The 20,189-nt window shown below is 41.6% G+C and overlaps 1 protein-coding gene across 13 annotated transcripts in view; it reads left to right on the plus strand.

Annotated features, from left to right (window-relative positions):
* Nucleotides 1-9,246: 9,246 nt before the first annotated feature.
* Nucleotides 9,247-20,189, plus strand: part of LOC101165037 (muscleblind-like protein 2a) — a 54,437-nt gene continuing 43,494 nt past the window's right edge. For 12 of the 13 annotated variants that reach the window (XM_011485292.3, XM_011485307.3, XM_011485286.3 and 9 more), the window contains exons 1-2: nt 11,745-11,985; nt 19,054-19,826. In XM_011485292.3, the coding sequence (XP_011483594.1) occupies nt 19,653-19,826 (174 nt within the window). In that variant the 5' untranslated portion in view covers nt 11,745-11,985; nt 19,054-19,652. Of the gene's footprint in view, nt 9,511-11,744; nt 11,986-19,053; nt 19,827-20,189 lie in introns of those variants that run through there. The other variant, XM_020709120.2, reaches the window with a different exon arrangement.

Here is a 20,189-nt window from a genome sequence, read left to right on the forward strand (position 1 = left end):
TCATTTGAATGGGACGGTGTGTCCAAACTCCCATTCATTTGAATGGGACGGTGTGTCCAAACTCCCATTCATTTGAATGGGAAGGTGTTTCCAAACTCCCATTCATTTGAATAGGAAGGTGTCTCCAAACTTTTGGTCTGTACTGTAGTTTATCAAACATGGAAGATTTAAGAATTGAATTAATCAAATTCAGTGATGAAACAATAAAAACCTCTTGTTTTGCATTAACTTTTTTTATTGAACCTTTTTTACACAGGAAATGTCACACTGAGATAAGAACCTCTTTTTCAAGGGAGTCCTTGATATGTTGATGAAATCTAGTTGTACTCACTGTATCCCATTGAATCTGAGGTGTGCTTTACCATCTCAAACTTGAAAAAAAATAAGATTTGCTGACGCTCAGAACATACATTTTATAAGGTATGGACACCATTTTTAACCTTTTTTAAACAACCATCCACAAATGTGACAGAGTGACGTTATAAATATATAAAACACTATAATTATTTTCAATGTTTTCCTCATCGAGACTAGAAGAGATAACCACATTCCATCATGTTTTGTATATTTACTCATAAATTGGTTTCAGAGCTCTAAAGTACATTCGGTCAGATTCAGAGGACTTAATACAAATTTAAAACTTTAGCTAGACGACTATTTGTTTAGGTTGTAGTGTTTTCTTGGGTTTATTGTTAAAGCAACATGTTTCTGGTCGTTGCTTACGAGATCATTCCAAAAAATGCACACGTCTGGGAAGGATGGGAGACCCATAGAGCCCTCTATGTAACAATAAACAACAATAAAAAGTAATTGTTCCCTCAGATTATTCATTCTTGGCCAGTATTGTGTTGTTTGTGCGCACAAATGACCATTTCATGGCCACAGATTGGCATTTTATTTGCATTTTGTGGGAAAACTATTGCATTTTAGTATCATCAATGCTTTCTGCTAATTGGTGGCCACAAAATACTAAATATTTTTGCACAGTTTTGTAAATATAAACCCCCTTACATAGTCTATTAGTGTCATCTTTATTTTGTCCACTAGGTGGTGCAATCTAGTCATAACTAAAGAAGAAAATATGATGAATTTGAATCACTTTTGCCAAAATGAGACATCACAGCCATAGACTTTCTTTTGATCTCTGCATGCGAACAGTTTAACTTCCCGTTTGTGTTTACTTGTTTGTTTGTTTTTTTGACATTTTAAATAAAGTTTGTTGCATCGTTGCTATAAAATAGTTGTTTTTGTGTATACAGACATTTGTGCATTCATGTGTGCGTTCTGTTTCTGAAGGTTGTGCCTGCAGCTCAGAGGTCGCGGCGTCTGCATGTGGCCGCTGGCACCTCCTCTCTCCCCTCTCCTCCACGAGTACGCCTCCGTTTGTACATCACTTAGCAAATACGTCACCATGGTTACGGTAATGTAATAACTTCTGAGCTTGAGTCAGGCTTTGACTGCCTCACTGGAATCAGCAAGACTAGAATACTTGAGTTCCTGTTGGAATTGATCTGATCGTTTGAGACCGGAAGTAAATAAAATAAAGTTTTTTCATATATTTTCAGATGAATTACAAATTGTTTAGTGGTAGAAAAAACTCAGTTGTTTCCAAAATGTATCAGAATAAAATGAAATTAACTTTCAAAGTTCTGCATTATTACCCTTCTACTTCTCTTTGTTTCCAAACCCTGATGGATTCGGCTTTTCTTTCTGCCGAGTGAAGACAAACAAGCCGTGGGTTATTTTGTGAAAATAGAAAGAGAGGTTCAATGGAAGAGAGAAAAGAAGGGAAAGAGAGAGAAATAAAACAAAAAATATATAATTCTAAAAAACAGCTTAAATCTGGATAAAAATTCTGAGTTAAAAGTAGTTAAAAGTTCCTATTTGACAAATAAAAACATGTTTTAAGGTTAACTTTTCCCAAAAAAAAAATTGTTCACTAATTTGATCAAAAAGATCATTAAAATGTTGAGGGAAAAAGTCCATCAATTTGAAAAAATTTACATTTTCCGGATTTCATTTGGATTCTAATTTTTAAAATGGGGGATTCTATAAAATGAGGGAATAATACAAATATTTTAGAAAATAAATGGATCAAAGCAAATTGAAGTTCTTGTAAAATAAAGCTCAAATTCTTTAGATAAAGTTTCAATTTGACATCAAAACGTTTTTAGATTTTAGACCAAAATATTCTGAAAAAAGTAATTATGGGACACAAAAAAGGTCAAAGTGATTTAACAAAAAGAAAAAACTCATTTTTTCCTTTTTCACTCGTCATAAAGTGGCAACCTTGAAACCAAATCCATATTCCGTGTACCGTACTTTTAAGACTGAACCACAATAAGGGGTCAGATGAGAGCAACTGATCTGTTCTCACACTTGATCCGTCCAGCCGTCAGGAGCCTGAAGAAAAAGGTCAGAGGTTAACATGCCATGCTGTCGGTCACATGATCACATCCCCACAACAAGCCCCTCCTGGTTCACATAAATCTGTGGGGGGGCTACATTTGTGGTGCAGAAGACCTCGTTAGCTGCTGCGTTGGCTGCCTCCCACTGCAACCTTGATGAAGACAATAGCCAGGTTGTCATGGCGATATGCCATTTTCTCCTGACATTTTCAAGATCTCTGTCAGTGGCTGCCCAGCCCCAGGAGTGCCACTTTTCTCAGATGTAGGGTTAAATCCCGCTGATGTCACACCTCCCCAGATCCTTACAGACATCAAGTCAGAGGATTTCCTCCAGGCGGGGAAGGTTGTTGATAAATGCTGATAAATGCAAATGTGCTGAACGTCATGTTTCAGATATTCTCCCGTCTATACAGAACAAAACCAATAAATCTTTGTTTTTCAAAATCACAAAAAAATGGTCAACAGGTGCATTGACAGGGGCAGTACTGGGTTTTCTAAGGCCCTGGGTGAAAAGGGGGCTGCTTGAGCCATTGTGTAAGTTCCCCCCAAAAGAAAATGCTTTTAATCTTTATTTTTTTTTTATTAAATTTTTTTTTAATTTTAACAGGTACACTGAAAGGGGCGGTACTGGGTCTTTTTTGGGGGGGCCCTGGGTGAAAAGGGAGCTGGTTGAACCAAATTCTTTTGACTCATTTTTAGTTCTATAAGATTGTCCTTTTGAAAAACAGAAGTATAAAAAACAATAAAGGCTGTAGATAAAAATAATAATAATAATAATAGCAATGCAAAAATACTTGCTAAGAAAATTTGAAAATTTCAGAGAAATAAACTTCAATATAATCAATGTAAAATATATATTACAAAAGAAAGATAAAAACTTTAGCTTTTCAGAGGATTAAATGCTAACAATTATGAATATAAATAAAAAAAATGAAATTTTTGAGGCATAGATAATTTATCATTTAAAAGAAAAACAAAAACCAAAAATGTACAGTAAATACATACATTAGTTTTTATGTGTTTTCTTTCAAAATTATAACATTCTATAAGTTTAATTTATTTGCAGATGATGCTATTTTTTTGTTGAATTTGTTTAGAATCAAATGATCAAATCTGAAAAACAGTTTGATAAGAATTTATTTACAAAAATAGGGTTGTTGTTTTTTGTGCAATAGATGTTTTAATCGTGTTTAATAGGTCTGTAATAAAAATAAAAATAAAACTGGCTTCGAACATGTCAAAACACCTTCTGTATGACAAGATCTTCCCTCTCTATTTTATAAAGATGTTTTCTTTATTCAATTCAATTCGAATTTATTTATATAGCCCAATATTACTACAGTTGTCGTCTCAATGGGCTTCATACCGATAATTGTATAATAAACATGAGATCATAAAGAACATGAAGTCATAGAATTCAATAGGTAATGGCTGAACTGAACTAAACAGACTAAACTAAACTGTGCCTCCCTTAGACCCTCCTTGTCGGTAAGGAAAAACTTAAAAAAAAAAAAAAAGATTCCCGAAATAAAGAAGAAACCTCAGGGGTGTCCACATGTAGAAGGGATCCTCCCCCAGGACAGACAGGCGATGTACCAGAACACCCAGAGAGAATTAGCTTATCTAACTCTACAACTACATGTTCAGCAGATGGGCTTCATCCAGATGGAGTTGGGGGACGGCTGGGAGCGTGAGACGGGGTCCACGGCCAAGGACAGGAGCAGATCTTCATAAAGTTGGACATTTTTCTGCCTCCGCATGCCAGTCATATTTTTCTGCCATAAACTAGTGAAATCCATTTAAAACAGATTTTTTTAAAGCATCGAGCTGCATCAGAAATGCCAAAAAAAAACTTTTTTTTTTTTTGCAAAAATCTTGGGGTGATGGCGTTCTCCTCCTCCTTCTTGCCTGAAACGAGTCCTGGAGGACAGGAGTGGAGCCACATGAACAAACAGCTGCAGCAGATGACTTATGGCGACGCAGGACTGGCCTTCCTCCCCGGCGGTCTGCCTCATAATGGCTCCTCTCAGCTTTTCCCAGCAGCTCTGGGTGGATTTTAGCTTAACGATGACCTTCAGTCTGTCCTCGCTCAGGTATTTCGATTAGTGAAAATGCCCAGGTGACCCCCCCCCACCGTCAGATGTAAGCTTCTTCCGTTACACCTGCGCTACATTAAGCATTTGGGTTAAAAGCTTTCATAATCGGGGCCTGTTCTCGTTTCCAAGATCAATACCGACCTTGACAGGAGAGCTTTGCCCACTCTGTGCTCGTGCGCGTGCACGTGTCAGCAGAGAGACCCTCTGTGTGTCTGTTTACTGTTTCGTGCGTGGGGGGGGGGACACACACACACACGCTGCGTTCTCTTCATCACCCGCCGCCCGGAGAGAGTCCTGCAGATACTGCGGCTGTTTTTCCTGCCCGACGCCTCCTCACTTGATCCCCAGGTCCACTCCACTGACTGCTGCCGCAACGAACGCACCGGCACAGCCCATTAATGAGCGCGCACGCGCATCCGCTTTGCAGGAAATGTGCACTTTCAGCGTGCAGTGTAATATTCACAGAGTGGGATGAGCTTCAGTAACAGCTTGTCTTTTAAACAGATGTACATCCTTCATGCTAACAATCCTCCTCCTTCCAAACAATCCAAATGATTTAAAAAAAAAACAGTCGACATTTTGATGGATATATCTGTGTTTGAGCAGCTTCTTTTATGCCTGCACAGTGTTTACTTGTGCTCGGTGGTGAGTGGGCGTTCAGGGACTTTCAGAAAAGTCTGCCGGCTCCAGCGTTTTTACAAATGCCTCCTCTTTGCCAAGAGGGGAATCAATATGCCAGGCCTTAGGGGTACCAGCTTGACCTATGCCTGCAGTTTTTCATAATCACCTGCATCTGGAAAAGCAGTTCTCTCCGTACCATTAACTGTTTTTATGGAGAATTATGACATTTTTAATGAAATCCCAAAAAACATGTTTTGCCTCAAATTAATATTTTTTCTATATTGACTTCCAGATTGAAGGTCATCTAAAAAAGGAACGACCGGCTGCAGTTCACCAAGTAACCACTGGGGGCTTCTTACCACAAGTAAAATGTTTACGTACAGGTAAAATGTTCTTTGTTTTCGGCAGAAATCTATAGGTTCCAAAATGATCCAGCAGAAAAATAACTTCAAATCAAGCAAATTTGGGTTTTTTGTTTTGGTCATTTTCATATGCCATGCCGCCTTTTTTGAAGTTAATTAAAGCTTCTTCTTTCGACACAACTTCCCACTTTGTAAAAGAAAAATAAACCAACAAGTTCTCGGTTTGTGTGTATCTGGAGTTTAAAAAAAATAGTATTTCATTGTTAAAATGTTTGTGAATCAGGAGCAGATGATGTTTAAAAAAGATTGCATTTGTGACGTCGACAACACGCTGGGCGGGGCCACAGGCTCCCTGCTCCACCCCTTATCTGATTCATCCAGTTATAGACAAATAGATCCATGAGCGTCTGGATCAGAACTGTACGACTGGATAGTGCCGATGTAGCTCGCCATTTTTGTTGCACCACTAATGTTAGCTTGGGGTTGTGAGGGGGCTGTAAGCTAGCAAGGGGGCCTGTAAGCAAATTGCTCTTAGCCAAGCATGTAGCAATATGTGTAATTTCCACATAAGCTGGACAAACTTTGTGGTCATGTGACTTGCTGATTGGTGTGGGGTTCAATCAAAGACAATTTCAAAAACAAACAATTATTGTCATTTGGTCAGAGCTGCATCAAAGCTTTGCGAAAAAAATGGTGAAACATCAACATGTTGGTCAGTCGTTGGAGAAACACGACTGCCATGTTATGGTGTTATGGTGCACTGTTGCTACCTGATCCTAGCGCATGACGGCCACCTATAGTGTCAATAGGCTAAAATGTCAAAGCGCTGCATATCTTGCTCTAGACTTCTTCTTCTGCTGCTCTATTCCGATACATAATATAAACAAAATTATAAAATTGTCCTCCATGATCAGTTTTAAAACGTGTGTGTGCCGTGGGAAATTGCCCTTATTAACTAATCTAAAAACATTTCCCATCTCCAGGATATCAGCTCTGTTTTCATCCAAACAGGCCCTGATAAAACACTAGTAGTTAGGAATATAAAAGATGATAAAATACTTTTTTCTTTGTGTTTATTTGATTCTATTAAAGACATTTTGTTAAGAATGACGGTACCGCGATTTAGCCGTAGCGTCAGCTGTTTTCTGAAAAGTCCCGCCCCTTTAACTGTCTCCACCAATCATTTTTGGAGGCTTAATCATACGTCATCAGTCTGACCAATCAGAAGTGGTTAAAGTCTTCACTTCCTTGTTCTGATTCTGCTCAAAAAGTCTCTCAACGCCAAAGCTCGTCTTTAGCGGTGTAGCTTTCCACAGAATCCGGTGTCAGACCGTGAAACAAGTGAACAAAACAATGAAGCTCAGAGACGTTCGGCGGCTGTTTGCACTACATTTCCCATGATGCATTGAGTGAAAGTGACAGCGTCTCAGCGCACAATGCTTGTTAAATGTCTTGAAACCACAATGAAAACACATCAAACAGTTTTTAAATCTTCTAACTACTTTTATTACATCTTTTAGAAAAAACAGCTGCAACTTCCAGCTTTTTCTGCCAAAATTATCACAAAAATGCACGTGAGATTGTAGAGGGACTGTAGATCAATACAGACTATGAGTTTCTCCTTTTTTTTTATTTTTGGATGCTGGTGTGCCGCAGGATTTTTGTCAAAAAAAAAAAAAAAATTTCTTTTGCTTTAAAAAATCTTTTTTTTTTCAAATTTCCTTTTGTGCTTTTGCAACCCAAATGTTTTCGCCTGTGTTGTGTCTCACCTCGCTTTTTCCCTATCTTTGATTTTGCTCTCATAAGTTTCACAAAAAGCACAGATGAGATACAATGCAGGCGAAAACATTTTTCCTTTGGGAAAGAAAAAAGAAAATTAGAAAAAAAAGTTTTTGAAAGCAAAAAAAAAAAATTGAAAGCAAAGGAAAAGTATTTAAAAGCAAATATGTATTATTTTTATTTGCAATTAAGAAAGTTTTTTTTGCAATGTGTTGGCATAAGTATCATTTCATAGGCGACGCGTAAGCATGAGAGCTTTCAACACAGAAGCCTGAAACGCACATATTTTTGATTTTGATTTGAAATTGTTTATTTCAAGCAATTAAGTAGAAATAATACACAACAGCAATATAAACATCAGTCATACATTCATACAGTAACTAATCAAACTTAGGATAATTAGACATATTTATAAATATTGCTTGAAAGGGAGTGGAAGGAAGCGAACTTATATAATCCCACCCCGTTATACTGTAACCATTTTATTACAGGATTTATCAATATCCGGTTCCTAGGTTTTATCAGACAGAATTAAAAATCATAAGATATTGATAAAGCACATGACAAAAATGAATTACTTAAGTACTACGTCAAAAATAACTATTTTAGAAATCAACATGGCAAATGCAGATATATATGCAGATTATGTTACTTATAAAAGCCATTCATATGAATAAAACATAATACTATATCAGTAAAGTAGACACAACAATGTTTCAGGAATTTTCATTGCAAAATTTCATCAAGTATCAAAAGTTAAAAACGTGCAAAATTATGCTACATTAGGAAAGATTTTTGAATCAATTTATCAATTTTTGGAGCAAGTGAAGTAATATCATTAAAATTCAATCAATTTAACAATTTTCAATAAGTGATTAATCATTTGTTTTACTTTTTTTAAATATTTTTTTGTATTTTTATTTATTTTTATAATAAAGTCAGGCTGTAGGGTAAAATAAACTCACGTTTGCATTGAAGTTGTTGCTTGACGCGCGTTGCCGACGCCGGTGTGAACGTAGCTCAACAAACTGCCTTTAAATAGGCCACACCAGGGGTCACATGACCACACACTGTGTCCACAGCTTTGAACTCTTCTGACTTATATCTTTGCTGTGACTCGGCGTGGTCGCCAAATATCACGCATGTGTCATCTATTAATATGTAAGAGGCCTTCAAGCATCGGCGTTGACGCTAAATCCAACTGCATTCCATCTGCGTGGGCCTTGGCAGAGCGGGCGGCCATGGCTGTGCTCATTGTCCGCGCGCTCAATAGGCAGCACATGGCATGGGCAGCAGTCAGTGGGGCTAAATTTGTGCCTCTCTGCTCATTCCGGGGATATTTGTGACTTGGTCCTTGTTGACTTGCTGCCCTCCTTGCTGACAACGGGTCTCTGTGCGTCACACGCCGCCACGACCAGCCAGCTGTGTGCTCGTCTGCAAAGCGAGAGAGGATGCACAGACCTTAAATCTAGAAAATGTAAGCTATTATTCCTAATTTTCAATGATTCTTCTTCAATTTGGATGAGCTTAAAAGTGCTAAAATAAACTATAATGAAGTTTTAAAACTCCATGTGTTTCATCTTTGATATTTTTTTCATATTTATATTTAATTACGTGGTTTAGAGGTTACTTTGACAGAAAGACTAAATCAAAGACCGCATCTTTCACTCCAGGGAGATTCACTGTTGTTTCCTTGGTAACACAGGCAGCCCCGTGGCCCCATCCCTGCCGCTGCATTTTTTTTCTGGACCGTACCACATCAACAATAGGGGGGATTTCACACTTTAAACTAACGCGAGAGCATTTAGGTGCTTACATTTTCAGCAACAAACGTTAGTTTATGGTGTTAGTACAGTTATCTTTTTAGATAATGCTTTAAAAAGGCTGAATTTATATTTATAACGGTGTAAATATTGTTGATAACTCGGTCTCCACCCCTCTTTTTATTCCTCAAGTGGCGCACAACCAACATTCCCCCGAACTGTCAAAATCGCTTGTTGCTTCCTCTCCTAGCCTTAAAAGTAGTTAGCGAGCTAGCCGATTGTAGAGCTCCTCTCAAACGAAATATATCGATAAAGTTTGCCGCAATAAAGACTTGTATTTATACATATGTATATCTATTTTTTAAAAAGCTGAAAGCGCCGCGCATGTTCCGGGCGAACGGAGTCCTGCTGCACGCGAACGGGCGCTGCGCTGTCGGGAAGGCGGCTGGAGTGCAGCTGGATGTGACAGGGTCGTCATCAGGTAAGCTGCAGGTAGCTAGCCTAGCAAGGTAAAAGCGCCTCTTTTTTTGGAATTTGACTCCCATTAATCTGCTTATTATACCCTTAATACAAAATGTAATAACTTTATTAACCAGAAAGAGGATACATTTTTCCTGAAAAGGCTGCTCCAGAGTCCAAATCGTGATTCGTGATTGGCTGCTTGGCTATGCTAGCCCCCAACAACTGTCCACCCAAGTCCAGCAGCCTATTAAAACCACTTAACACTAAAATTAGTGCTATTTTCCCTTTTGAAAATTTGTTAATATCTATTCACCTATAATTCTATATTTCATAAACATATTACAAAACAATATGACACCTTTTTCTTAGGGTTTTACAAAGTTTTCTTACTTGAAAATGACGTTTTTGTTTGAAAAATGCTATTTATCTGTTTGCCTGTCTGTCTGCCGGCCTGCCTGGCTATGTATGTACTTCTGGCAAATTTTCCTACGATGCCAGACATATACAAAGAAAAGTAAGCTGAAATGTCCATTTCTGAGCATGTCTTTAAACTGTGTCGTTTGAAAAACGCTTGTAGGTGTGACGTCGAAGCTACTACGGCGAGCCACAACCTTGCAGCCCAACAGAGATCCGTGCACGTCTTTGTTTTCCTCGTCCCAGCTGGAATCCGGTTCCGAACCGTACGGACGGAGAGCTCCGATACTGCTCGCCGTTTTTTCTTGCACCACGCATGTTAAGTTAGGGATGTTAGGGGCTGCCAGCTAGCAGGAGGGAGTGTAAACAGATGAATGATGGGAAGGGGGTCGGCTTACAACTTAGAGGCGAATTTTGACTGAACCGCGTCCTAGAAACAACAGAGGATTTTCAATTTTTGGGTAAATATGGCAGAATCCTGCTGGGAACGCTTATGCAATAGATGATTCACACGCTTTATTCACCCTCTTCTGACGCCCCTCCTGAACATCCAGTGTTTTTTTTTTAATGTTGCTCTTTCTGTTTTTCCTGCTGAGGTTTATCTGTTTTCTAATTAGTCTTTGAATCCGTTGCTTGTTTCTGAAAAGATGAAGCCGCTTTGGGCGACAGAACGCTAAATCTGAGCCGAGCCGCTCAGGGGGGGGTCAAACAGGACGGGGATAATAAGAGGGGAGGGGATCCGATGTTGGGAAGGAAGTAGCTGTGGTTGTTTGTCTGCCGGGCTTTTGTTGGTTTTCCTGTTGGGGGGGTTGTAATGGAAGCCTGTTGTGTGTTTTGTAACGAGGAGAGTCAAAAGCTAAATGAAATAATTCGGATGATTTCATTTTTAGGATTTTAGGGAAGCAGAGCGACTGCTTTCCCTGGTGGTGTCAGGTGACGCCGTCCCCCGCCTCCCTCCCCCCTCCTCCGTGTCATTTCCTCACAGGTGAAGTCACAGCTGAGATTAAACGCCACCCCCCCCTCAGATATTAGCAGATGCTTTGCTAGTGGGGCAAACATGTGACCTTCCAAGCAGGAGCAGACAGTAAACAGGTCTGTTTGTCCTGACTGGAGTCGACGAAACGCCCAGGCTGCGGCGTCACGCGCAGGCTTTGTGCGAGGCGGGGGAAGACAGACGCCACAGCTGTTTCTATTGAGTCCGGGATCGAACAGTCGTGAAAGCCGGATCTCTGACTCATCAGTTCTGGCGTGCCGGCCTGCATGACATCAGCATCCCCTTCTTTTCATGGAGATGCAGAAATGCCATTCTCCCCTTTAGATATCCAAGGACAAAAAAAAAAAAAGAGCTGAGGGGGGGGCGGGGGTTAAGAGGGTATCTCATGGAAATGCTTCATCCGAACAGGTGAGGGGGTGAAGAGGAGTCAGGAGGGGAGGATGGAGATGAGGCAGGAGGGGGAGGCGGAGCCGTGTGGCGGTTTTCTGGGGGATGGTATCGGAAGCAATGATGGACCCAAGGACAGGGCGGCTTCAGCTGTACTTTATTGCCCCCTTCTCTAAAAAAAATAAAAATCCCTAGAATCTAGAATGCATAAACTATGTGACAGCTGACGGAGCTGGGCATGAAATTGGGGAAATACCTCTTGAAGATGAGGAGCTGCTACTGCTGCTGCTGCTGCGAGCGCAGTCTTCGCCACATCAGTCGTCTGCTCCCTTCCAGTGGAGAGGCAATTCACAGTGGCTGTCGTCTCATTGGCTGGAGCCGTGGGGGAGGTCCTTGCCACGAGCTGGTGGGCAGGAAGGGGCTGGCTTTAGGGGTGTGCGTCTGGCTGGAAGTGTTGCAGGCGCATAGTTTTTAGGAGACACTCTGCTGCTTCCTGCCCCTCCGCCCTGCCCTGCTCGCTCGCTCGCTCGCTCGCTTGCTCTGGCTGAGAGAGAATCCCAGTCTCGGCATGGACTTCTGGAATGACAGCAGTTCACGTGGTCGTTAGCTCCTCCGGCTGGGACTGAAGGGGAGCCGCAGTGGAGATCGGTGGCTCAGGAGCGCCGGGTGACGCTCAGGTCCTGGACTCAGTGAAACCAGGTGGGAGGAAACTGTCATTACGTCTGGTTTTCCTTCTTTTTCCCCCACCAGTTTAAAAAAAAAATGTTTTTAAGGTCTGGAGCTTTGCTGCAGTGTGCTGCATACCGGTCTGAGTGGGGAGGGACTCAACCCTCTATGAAAGACAGATACAAAAATATTGAAACTGCTGGAATTTGCTTCATTTAAAGTCCAATAATGGACTTTCCCTTTCAAGTCCTGGGGAGGGGGGGTGTTACAGTCTCACCATTCAGTGCAAATATCTGGAGCTCCCTTGTCCTGATGTGCTCCGTCTCTACTAGCTTTGTGAGTTTTGAGGTCGAGCCACACATGCAGAATGTGTTTTTGCAAATAGCTCCTGACCCGGTTGAGTCCTAACGAGGTTCAGGGCTCGACTTTCTGAGTTGGTTCTGTCCAGATTTAGTCTCGACGTTGGGCCTGGTGTGGTTAACGGCGGACAACGTCGGGCGCCAAAGTTCTTGTTATTGGTTTTGCTGTAGATGGAGGGGAAGTCGATTTTGTTTTTTTTGGTCCATTTTTGTAAGTGGGACATCAGACCAACCCTTCCTGTTGAAGCACAGCGTGTTCAGCCTGAACTTTGTTTGTTCCTGAATGGTTCGGTTGAAATGTTCTTTATTTTTTTAATGAGTTTTAGAGTAAAGTAGAGTTTTTTTTTTCCAATTATATCTTGATGAATTTTCAAATATATTTCAAGGTTCAGCATTTGACGTACAAAGGCTGTGATGTCATCAAAAGCGTATTCCTTGATGTTATATCTGCACAGATTTTCTGTCATAACGCTGGGATGTTCTGTTAATCATCATATTTATCGGAGCAGCGGCGCTGACCTCGGGCTGACGACGGCTCTATAATTAGTGGATGACTTGACCGAGTCCCTCTGGTTTACTGGAGAGAAGACATGCAGGAAGAAAATAAACCTGTTTACAGCAACATCAGATTCTTTTTTGTTCCAATAAAAGGCAGTGTATCCGTCCGTGAGCTGGGCCCTCCGGGTCATACGGGTTTTGTTAAGGCTATTCTGATATGAGGCACACCTGCCTGCTGACTCTGAGCATATCTCCTAGTGTTGCCTCCCAACAGTAGCTTAGTCCTCTGCTCACTCACCCATCCTTAACGCTAATGGTTCTTGATATGATCAAACTCAAGGATTTGTGGCTTATGCCAAAGACAATTCCATAATCGTCGCGGCTTATTTCTGTTTCATCTGCAGGTTATTGCCCGCACAGAAACAAGCTAGAGAGCATTTGGACTCCTGTTTCCATGACTCACTGGAACATTTTTCCTATTTTTTCGCTCTCCGGTGAGGCCCTCTGTGCGCAGCCTTGAAAAAACTCTGACCGCTCGTTCCTCTTGGCCATGCAAATCACCATTCAGCCGCGGTTTTGCAATATAAAAATGGTAATAAATGGAAATTGTGGCCACTCAGGAGGCCCGGTTTCCCGGCCTCACTCAAATGTAATTTGAATTGTATCTCTATAACGTCCGAGGCACCTGGCTAACGCCAAGCCGCCAGCCGAGCCGGGGAGCTCCTCGTCTCTGCTGTGCAAACACAAGCAGCAGACTGCACGGATACCAGACTAATGGCCCTCATACGTACCACTCAGAGGTCAAGCCAATGACTTTCACTCGAGACGCCCCAGTCCCGCTGACTCTCTTTCAATTAGGGAGACTGACGAAGATAATGCAGCTGCCAGCTGGCTGCGGAGAGTGTCCGTAAACCTTAGCGTCTGTAGCTGTGCCGCTCGGCTTCACGCCTCTGGATTCCAGAGTAACTCACGAAAGTCATGCCTGACTTTTTGTCTGCGTCCCTTATGCTTGCGTTCACACTCGTCTCGTGTTGCGCGTTCATTAGAAATTCATCTATTGGGTTGTGGGCTGGACTGTTGGTGCAGAGGAAACCCCCTTCCCCCTTTCCTGTTGCTGAGAGCTCTCTGTTTACATGCTCTCTCGTCGTAGGCCTGCACAATTAAGCGCAAATTTATCGCGATTTCAAGCTGTGCAATATCCATATTGCAAAAGTGAGCAATAAATGGTAAACCTAAAATGTGCTAAAACGATCTTATGGCAACTTGAACTTTTTCATAAATTGAATAAATCCCTTTATGCATTTGACCAATCAGATGGAGCCCTTCACGTTGTTGACCAATCGGATGGAGCTTTTATGCTAGATGTTGCCCTGCTAAATAGACGAGGGTCATTTGGAGAATAATTTAAGATATTTTGACTCTTATTTAAATTAAACTTTTGCAGTGAAAGGGAAATGTTTTTGTTGTTTTTGCTATTTGTTCATTTATCGCAAGTTATATCGTCATTGCAATATTGATCACTAATATTGCACATTGCGAGTTTTCCTCATATCGTGTAGCCCTACTGTCTCGCTAGCTCACGCCCCCCAAGCTATGCTCAAACTGGGCATGTGTAGCCCGTTCAGGAACACACGTTCTTGAACTTTTAGCATACGGTGTTCCCAATCTTAGAAGAAGCTCGGTGAGAAGTGTCAAAGCGGTTCAAATCTCGCACATCCTGCTTCAGGCATTTTCTTTCACAGCTTTATTCTGTTAAATGAAAGAGTCGGTGTCGCATCATTTCAGCCGGGAGCAAACAGCAGTTATTAACTTCCCCTTCATGATCAGTTTTCAAATGGTCGTGACATCCGTGAATTGAAAAGGACGCTATCTATACGTCACTACCTAATTCCGGATCCTGATTGGTCAAAGTTCAACTTGTTAAAGTTCTATTACTTATTCAATGGCCACGTGTTTTGAACGTAAAGCCCGAAAGCAGTCCAAAAACTTGCACAGCAGCGCATAAATGTAAGGGTTTTTCAATGCGGTAGCCCGAAATCCACGCATGCACGCGTTTACACAGACTTCATTTTGGGAGCAGTTGCTTGAACGTGCGTTGCCGAAGCTGGTGTGAACGTAGTATTAGACTTCAATGAAATTCAAATGTGATGTCCTGATTATAAAAGGACTAATAACCATGTTCACACCAGGCATGTGATGCGCAATTTAAAAACGCGACAAGAGTGTAACCATTAATCAATTCATCGATTTCTATGCCCACAGTCCAACTGGATTGATCTGTCTGAGGTGGGATTGAATTGAATCGTTGTTAAAATGGATCCGTACACCCCTAGAAAGTGCTGAATGCAGGTGTTTGTTGACTCCGAACTGGCTCTACTACCCGATGCTAGCGCATGACATTACCAAATCAGAGTCCCTGATTGGTCAAAGTTCAACTGTTTTAGCCTTTAATGTGCTTTTAAATGACTACGCATTCTGTATGTAGAGCCCGAGAAGAGCAAAAACACGCGTAGGAACCTACCAATGCAAGACTTTTCAATCAGTGTGAACGTAGGGCTAGTCATTTCTAGAAAGACTCTGGTTCAAGTTTTAATTTCAATCTCTTACCTGGAGGAGGACGGTCAACAAAAAGCGAAGGTTTTTGTTGACCGTCCTCCTCCAGGTAAGAGATTGTCCCAACACCTCCTAGCTGACCGTCTGCCTTCCCCCTCTTTCCACAAACCGTCCTTCAAAGAGCTTTTCCCCACCTCGATGTAAACTAAGCTGTGCTGCATCAAGGTGTCGCTGAGCCAGAGGTGCAGTGTCCAATAATGTCAAATCAGCCTAAACTAAAACTGCATGCACCACCTCTGACTTCAGCCACTTTCTTTTTTTCAAAGCAGTCATCATTGCGAAGCATTTTTTTTTTCCTCCCTTGTGTGTTTGAGCGTTTCATACTTCTTTGGCTCAATCATTAATATATTTTTTCCCACAATTCCTACAAAATAGTACATTTTGCCAGGAAAACGAGTAGTTCGGTGATCGCTTTAATGCCACATTACAGGAAATCAGGGAAACAAACTCCCAGAAATGCGTGGGAAAGACAAACCTTTTGACCGTTCAAACATGGACGAGTCCTTATCAGTATGGATGCGGCCCTGTCCCACCAGGTTTTTCTCCAATTCCTGGGATCCTTCCTGTCATGTGTTGCTTAAAAGTTGTTGTTTTTTTAATGTCACGTGAACCAGCTACTACAAAAACGTCAGGATTAGTTGTTTTTTTTTCATTTTCTTTACAAATAATTGCATAGTTTAGCTAAAGAACTGGAGCCATTGTCCTTTTACGCACCGACAAAGTGGGTTAGCTCGATCAAACACTTTCTCTACCCTCTAAAAATAAGCCAGGATTAATTGTTTAAGGTCATATCTGACACCATTCTTACCTGAACGTCTCTTCTGCAGCGATTGGCTTCCGCCCCTCCGGGGGGAGATGATGTGGAATTAAATCCTGCCTCGGAGAGCGGCGTTTCAGGACGAGGAAGCTCCTGATCTCATTTCACACCATCAGCACTAAAAAAGGGAGGATATGATTTGATGCAGGACAGAGGTTTGAATGGACGATGTCATTCAGGAGCAGGATGTCGGAGGAAAAATGCACCAATTTATGCCGTTACACGAGAAACAACTGTACTATGAGTTGGGCAAAACGATCCTTTAGAAGATAAATGTTAAAAAGTCTGTTAAAATCTAAAGCTGATTATGTTCAAATTTAATTAATTAAGTAATTATAGAAGTTAAATAAAATAAAGTTGCTGATGTGAATCAAAGATTTTTGGCTTATTATATTTTACCCCTCAGACTGCTTATACGTTTGGTTTACATTATTGTTTCATTGCAAACTAGTTTAAACTATTAATGATCATTTAATCGAAAGAAGAGCTTAAAAAACAAAGTTTGGTTAAAATAAAAAATTTTATTTATGTCTCGCCACCTGGATTAAGCCGCACTGCGCCAAACTAAACTGTTAAGGCCGTTACGAGTACCAAATACTCGGATATTTGAGATCCGTTCCCAAAAATTCAACATTCAAAAAGTTTTATTTGTTGATTCGCGATTTTTTTAAATAAAAATAGTAGAATCAATAACACATCAAGCCATGTAATTGCTCAAAAATGACAGAATAATGATGGATTTTATAAACTTAATAACCCAAATCTCGCTAATATCAACGGAAGTAAAGAAGTCTTCAAAGTCAAGTGTCGGTAAAGGTTAACATTTTCAAAGTAAAAGCATCAAGTGCTTTTTGTTGATGAAAATAACTTTTAAAAATAAAAAAGAGAAGAATATAATGAAAATAAAATAAACGTTATGTGACGTCATGGGACTTTCTGCTATCACGGTGTAGAAGTCACATCGGAGCATGTCTGTAAAAGGTTTATCTAAAGTTTTGGGAGTTTTTTGGCATTTCCACTAAAGTCATTTTGTGAAACCTGTCTGTTGGAAACACTGTTGTCAGTTTAGAGTTGAGTGAGTGTTTTCTAGTCGCTCCATTTCTATTGAGGAGTCTTCGTTCGCTATCCTCTAGTTATCGATCTACTAGAACTGTAGGCAGCTAAACGTTGAGGACGGAAAAACTGTGGAGAGCATTTTTTAGGATTGGTTACTTGGTCCAAAACAACAGAGACGTTTAGGTTTTGTTTCCTGCTGAAGTTAACCAGGAAGTTGACGGGAAAACTTTGGTGTGTGACTTTGTTTAAAGTGCTAAAACCATTTCTTTCTTTCTAAATCGTTGTGTTTTTATCTGTTTTGTCGATTCTGGTTTCCTGTGTCTTAATTGTATTACATCCAATACAAATACATAAAAATAGTAATAATTCAAAGATTAAAAAATAAAAACTAAGACAGCTGGTTCGATCTGTGTCTTGATTCATTAATTGAGGATACACAGTCAAAGCGCGCTCTGGCCCACTTCTTTAAACTAGCTTCTGCATATTTTACTGAACCATGCCTGAGACCACAGCAGTGTTCACACTAACCAAACAAACTTTGGGGTAGTTTGAGTCCACCGTTACATTTTTCTATTTTAAATGAATGGAGTCCTGCTTTATTTGAAGACCTGCTCTGATGGAAGTTGGGTTTTTGACACGTTCTTGTGGCATTTCTCTGATGATGGAGGACAGATTTAAAGAAAATGAAGCTTGAAATTGCATTTCTGAGTATTTCTGGAGTCAATTTGTTTTTGAAAAATTGCTGTTTGAAAAAGTATTTGTGACGTGGGCGGGGCGTGGGCCACAAGAAGGAAAAATGGTCCCGCCCCCCACAACTCAGAGTGAAGTCTAATGAACTCCTGCCACTCTGCAGAAACTATGTCCCAGAAAACGACACAGGGTCTTTTCAATTTTGACTAAAAATAAATTTTAAAAAACTGTTTTGAAAATGATCAAAAAATCAGTTAAGTGGGACTTTAATCGTGAACGTAGAGGGTCTTTATTTACTTTTAGAACTGCTTTTAAAATCTAATCTTTCACTTTGGTGGGAAGTGCTGAAAATCGTCAAAGATCTACAGCCAGCATTGGAGCATAACTCCTCTGTGCTGCAGGTCTCAGCTTGCCTGGACTTGTCTGCTGCTGACAGGGGTTGGCCGAGTCCCTTAGTGGTATTTTATGCTACTCTCTGTTTTCCATGGATACGCTGATTTACATAAAGCAGTAAAAAAAAGAAGAACCCTTCAATCAGAGCTTGAGATTTTACAGTCTCTGCCCTCTCTTTGCTGTCTTCAGCTGCTCCCGCCCACCCACAGTTACGAGCAAAACATTTCCAGATGTGCTGAAAAAAATGGGCTCCCTGCTCAGTAGCTCAGCGAGGAGTTTCATCTTCTCCAGCAAAAAGGTTATTTCCTCAAACTGTCGGGGACAGCTATCACTGGAGCCCACCGCCATCGTCCCGTGTGAATTTAGGGATGCTTCATCTGGACTAGTACAAGGAATCCCTAGCACATCTGGCATAGGCTCCGCCCCTGTCTGACAGCTGGACGCTCGCCTAGAATAATGCCACACTGCGGTGTTTACCATTGGTTGCACCGCCGCTCTATGTGGTGCAATTATTGAATGCAGAACAGCGCTTTCAATAGGTAATTTATTAACTTAAATTTGAAGCCGTCCCCTGGGCCTTAGATTCTGGGAGACGGGCGGTAACAAAACCCAAAAGTGTCCGTTGAAGCGTTCTTTTCATGCTGTGACTAATCCTTGGGCTTCTTTCTGTTTCAGATCCCTGACAGGAAGTGCCTTGTGAGACAAAACCGCCCCTCGTACTTGAAGTGGTTCTCCACATTTAGCGAGAGGATTCGGCTCACCTCCACGCCAGCTCTGCCCCGCCCTCACCTGAAGGAACTCAGAGCCGCTTCACGGCTGAACCCACAGAGCGGAAAAACATTTCAAAGTGACCGACTTTGCAAGTCTGTACCGTCGAACCAGGACCCAGTTCGCCCCCCTGATATCCACCGCCAAGAAGACCCCATCCGTCACAAAGGCGACGTTTTGAGGACACCGGGGCAGCCAGCACCCGCTGCGTCCAGGCATGCCCCCTCTGCCGCTTCAGAGGCCCGCACCTGAGACGTTCTGATTGATGAACCGCTTTGACTGACGCTCCACCATAGCTCCGTTCCATGCATGAGACTTTGCCGGTCCATTACCCCAACTTTACCGTCTGCAAGGACCAACCGCACATCCCAGATTATTTATAGCCGCACGTTGCTTCCTTTGTCCTTTAATTTATTTATTTTTACTTTTAGCCTTTAACTGGAGCACAGCTCAAGTTCTCCTCAGAGGATCTTCCCTCCTCAGCTCCGCAGCCGTCGCTCCTCGACATGGCCCTGAACATAGCCTCCATACGGGACACTAAATGGCTGACCCTGGAGGTGTGCCGTCAGTTTCAGAGGGGGACCTGTTCACGCAGCGACGAAGAATGCAAATTCGCCCACCCGCCCAAGAGCTGCCAGGTGGAGAACGGAAGGGTCATCGCCTGCTTTGACTCTCTAAAGGTAAGAGAGATAACATCTTCTTGGACAATATAAGCATCGTTTTCAGTGAAATGATGCTCCTAATGAGGCGCAGGAGCGGGTAGTTCCCTTTAAATCAACGAGTGTCAGGTCTCTGCAGTTAGCACCAGTCTGACCCGCGAAGCTAAAGGTCAGAGAGGTCCTTTGTCATGTTCACTGCCACCGCACCGTGCGTGCGTGCGAGAGCTTTTTTTTATGCCAAGTTCTTCTAATATTACCGTGGCTCATCTGCACTTGTAGGCCAACATCCGATCGCCTCGAGTCGTTCCAGAGCTTCTATTCCTGGACGCCTGTCAGCTGTCTCGCTGTATACAACCGTCAAACAACATCAACAGTCAGAAGCTG

The sequence above is a fragment of the Oryzias latipes genome, chromosome 2 (assembly GCF_002234675.1).
Source record: "Oryzias latipes chromosome 2, ASM223467v1".
NCBI classification, from domain to species: Eukaryota; Metazoa; Chordata; class Actinopteri; order Beloniformes; family Adrianichthyidae; genus Oryzias; species Oryzias latipes.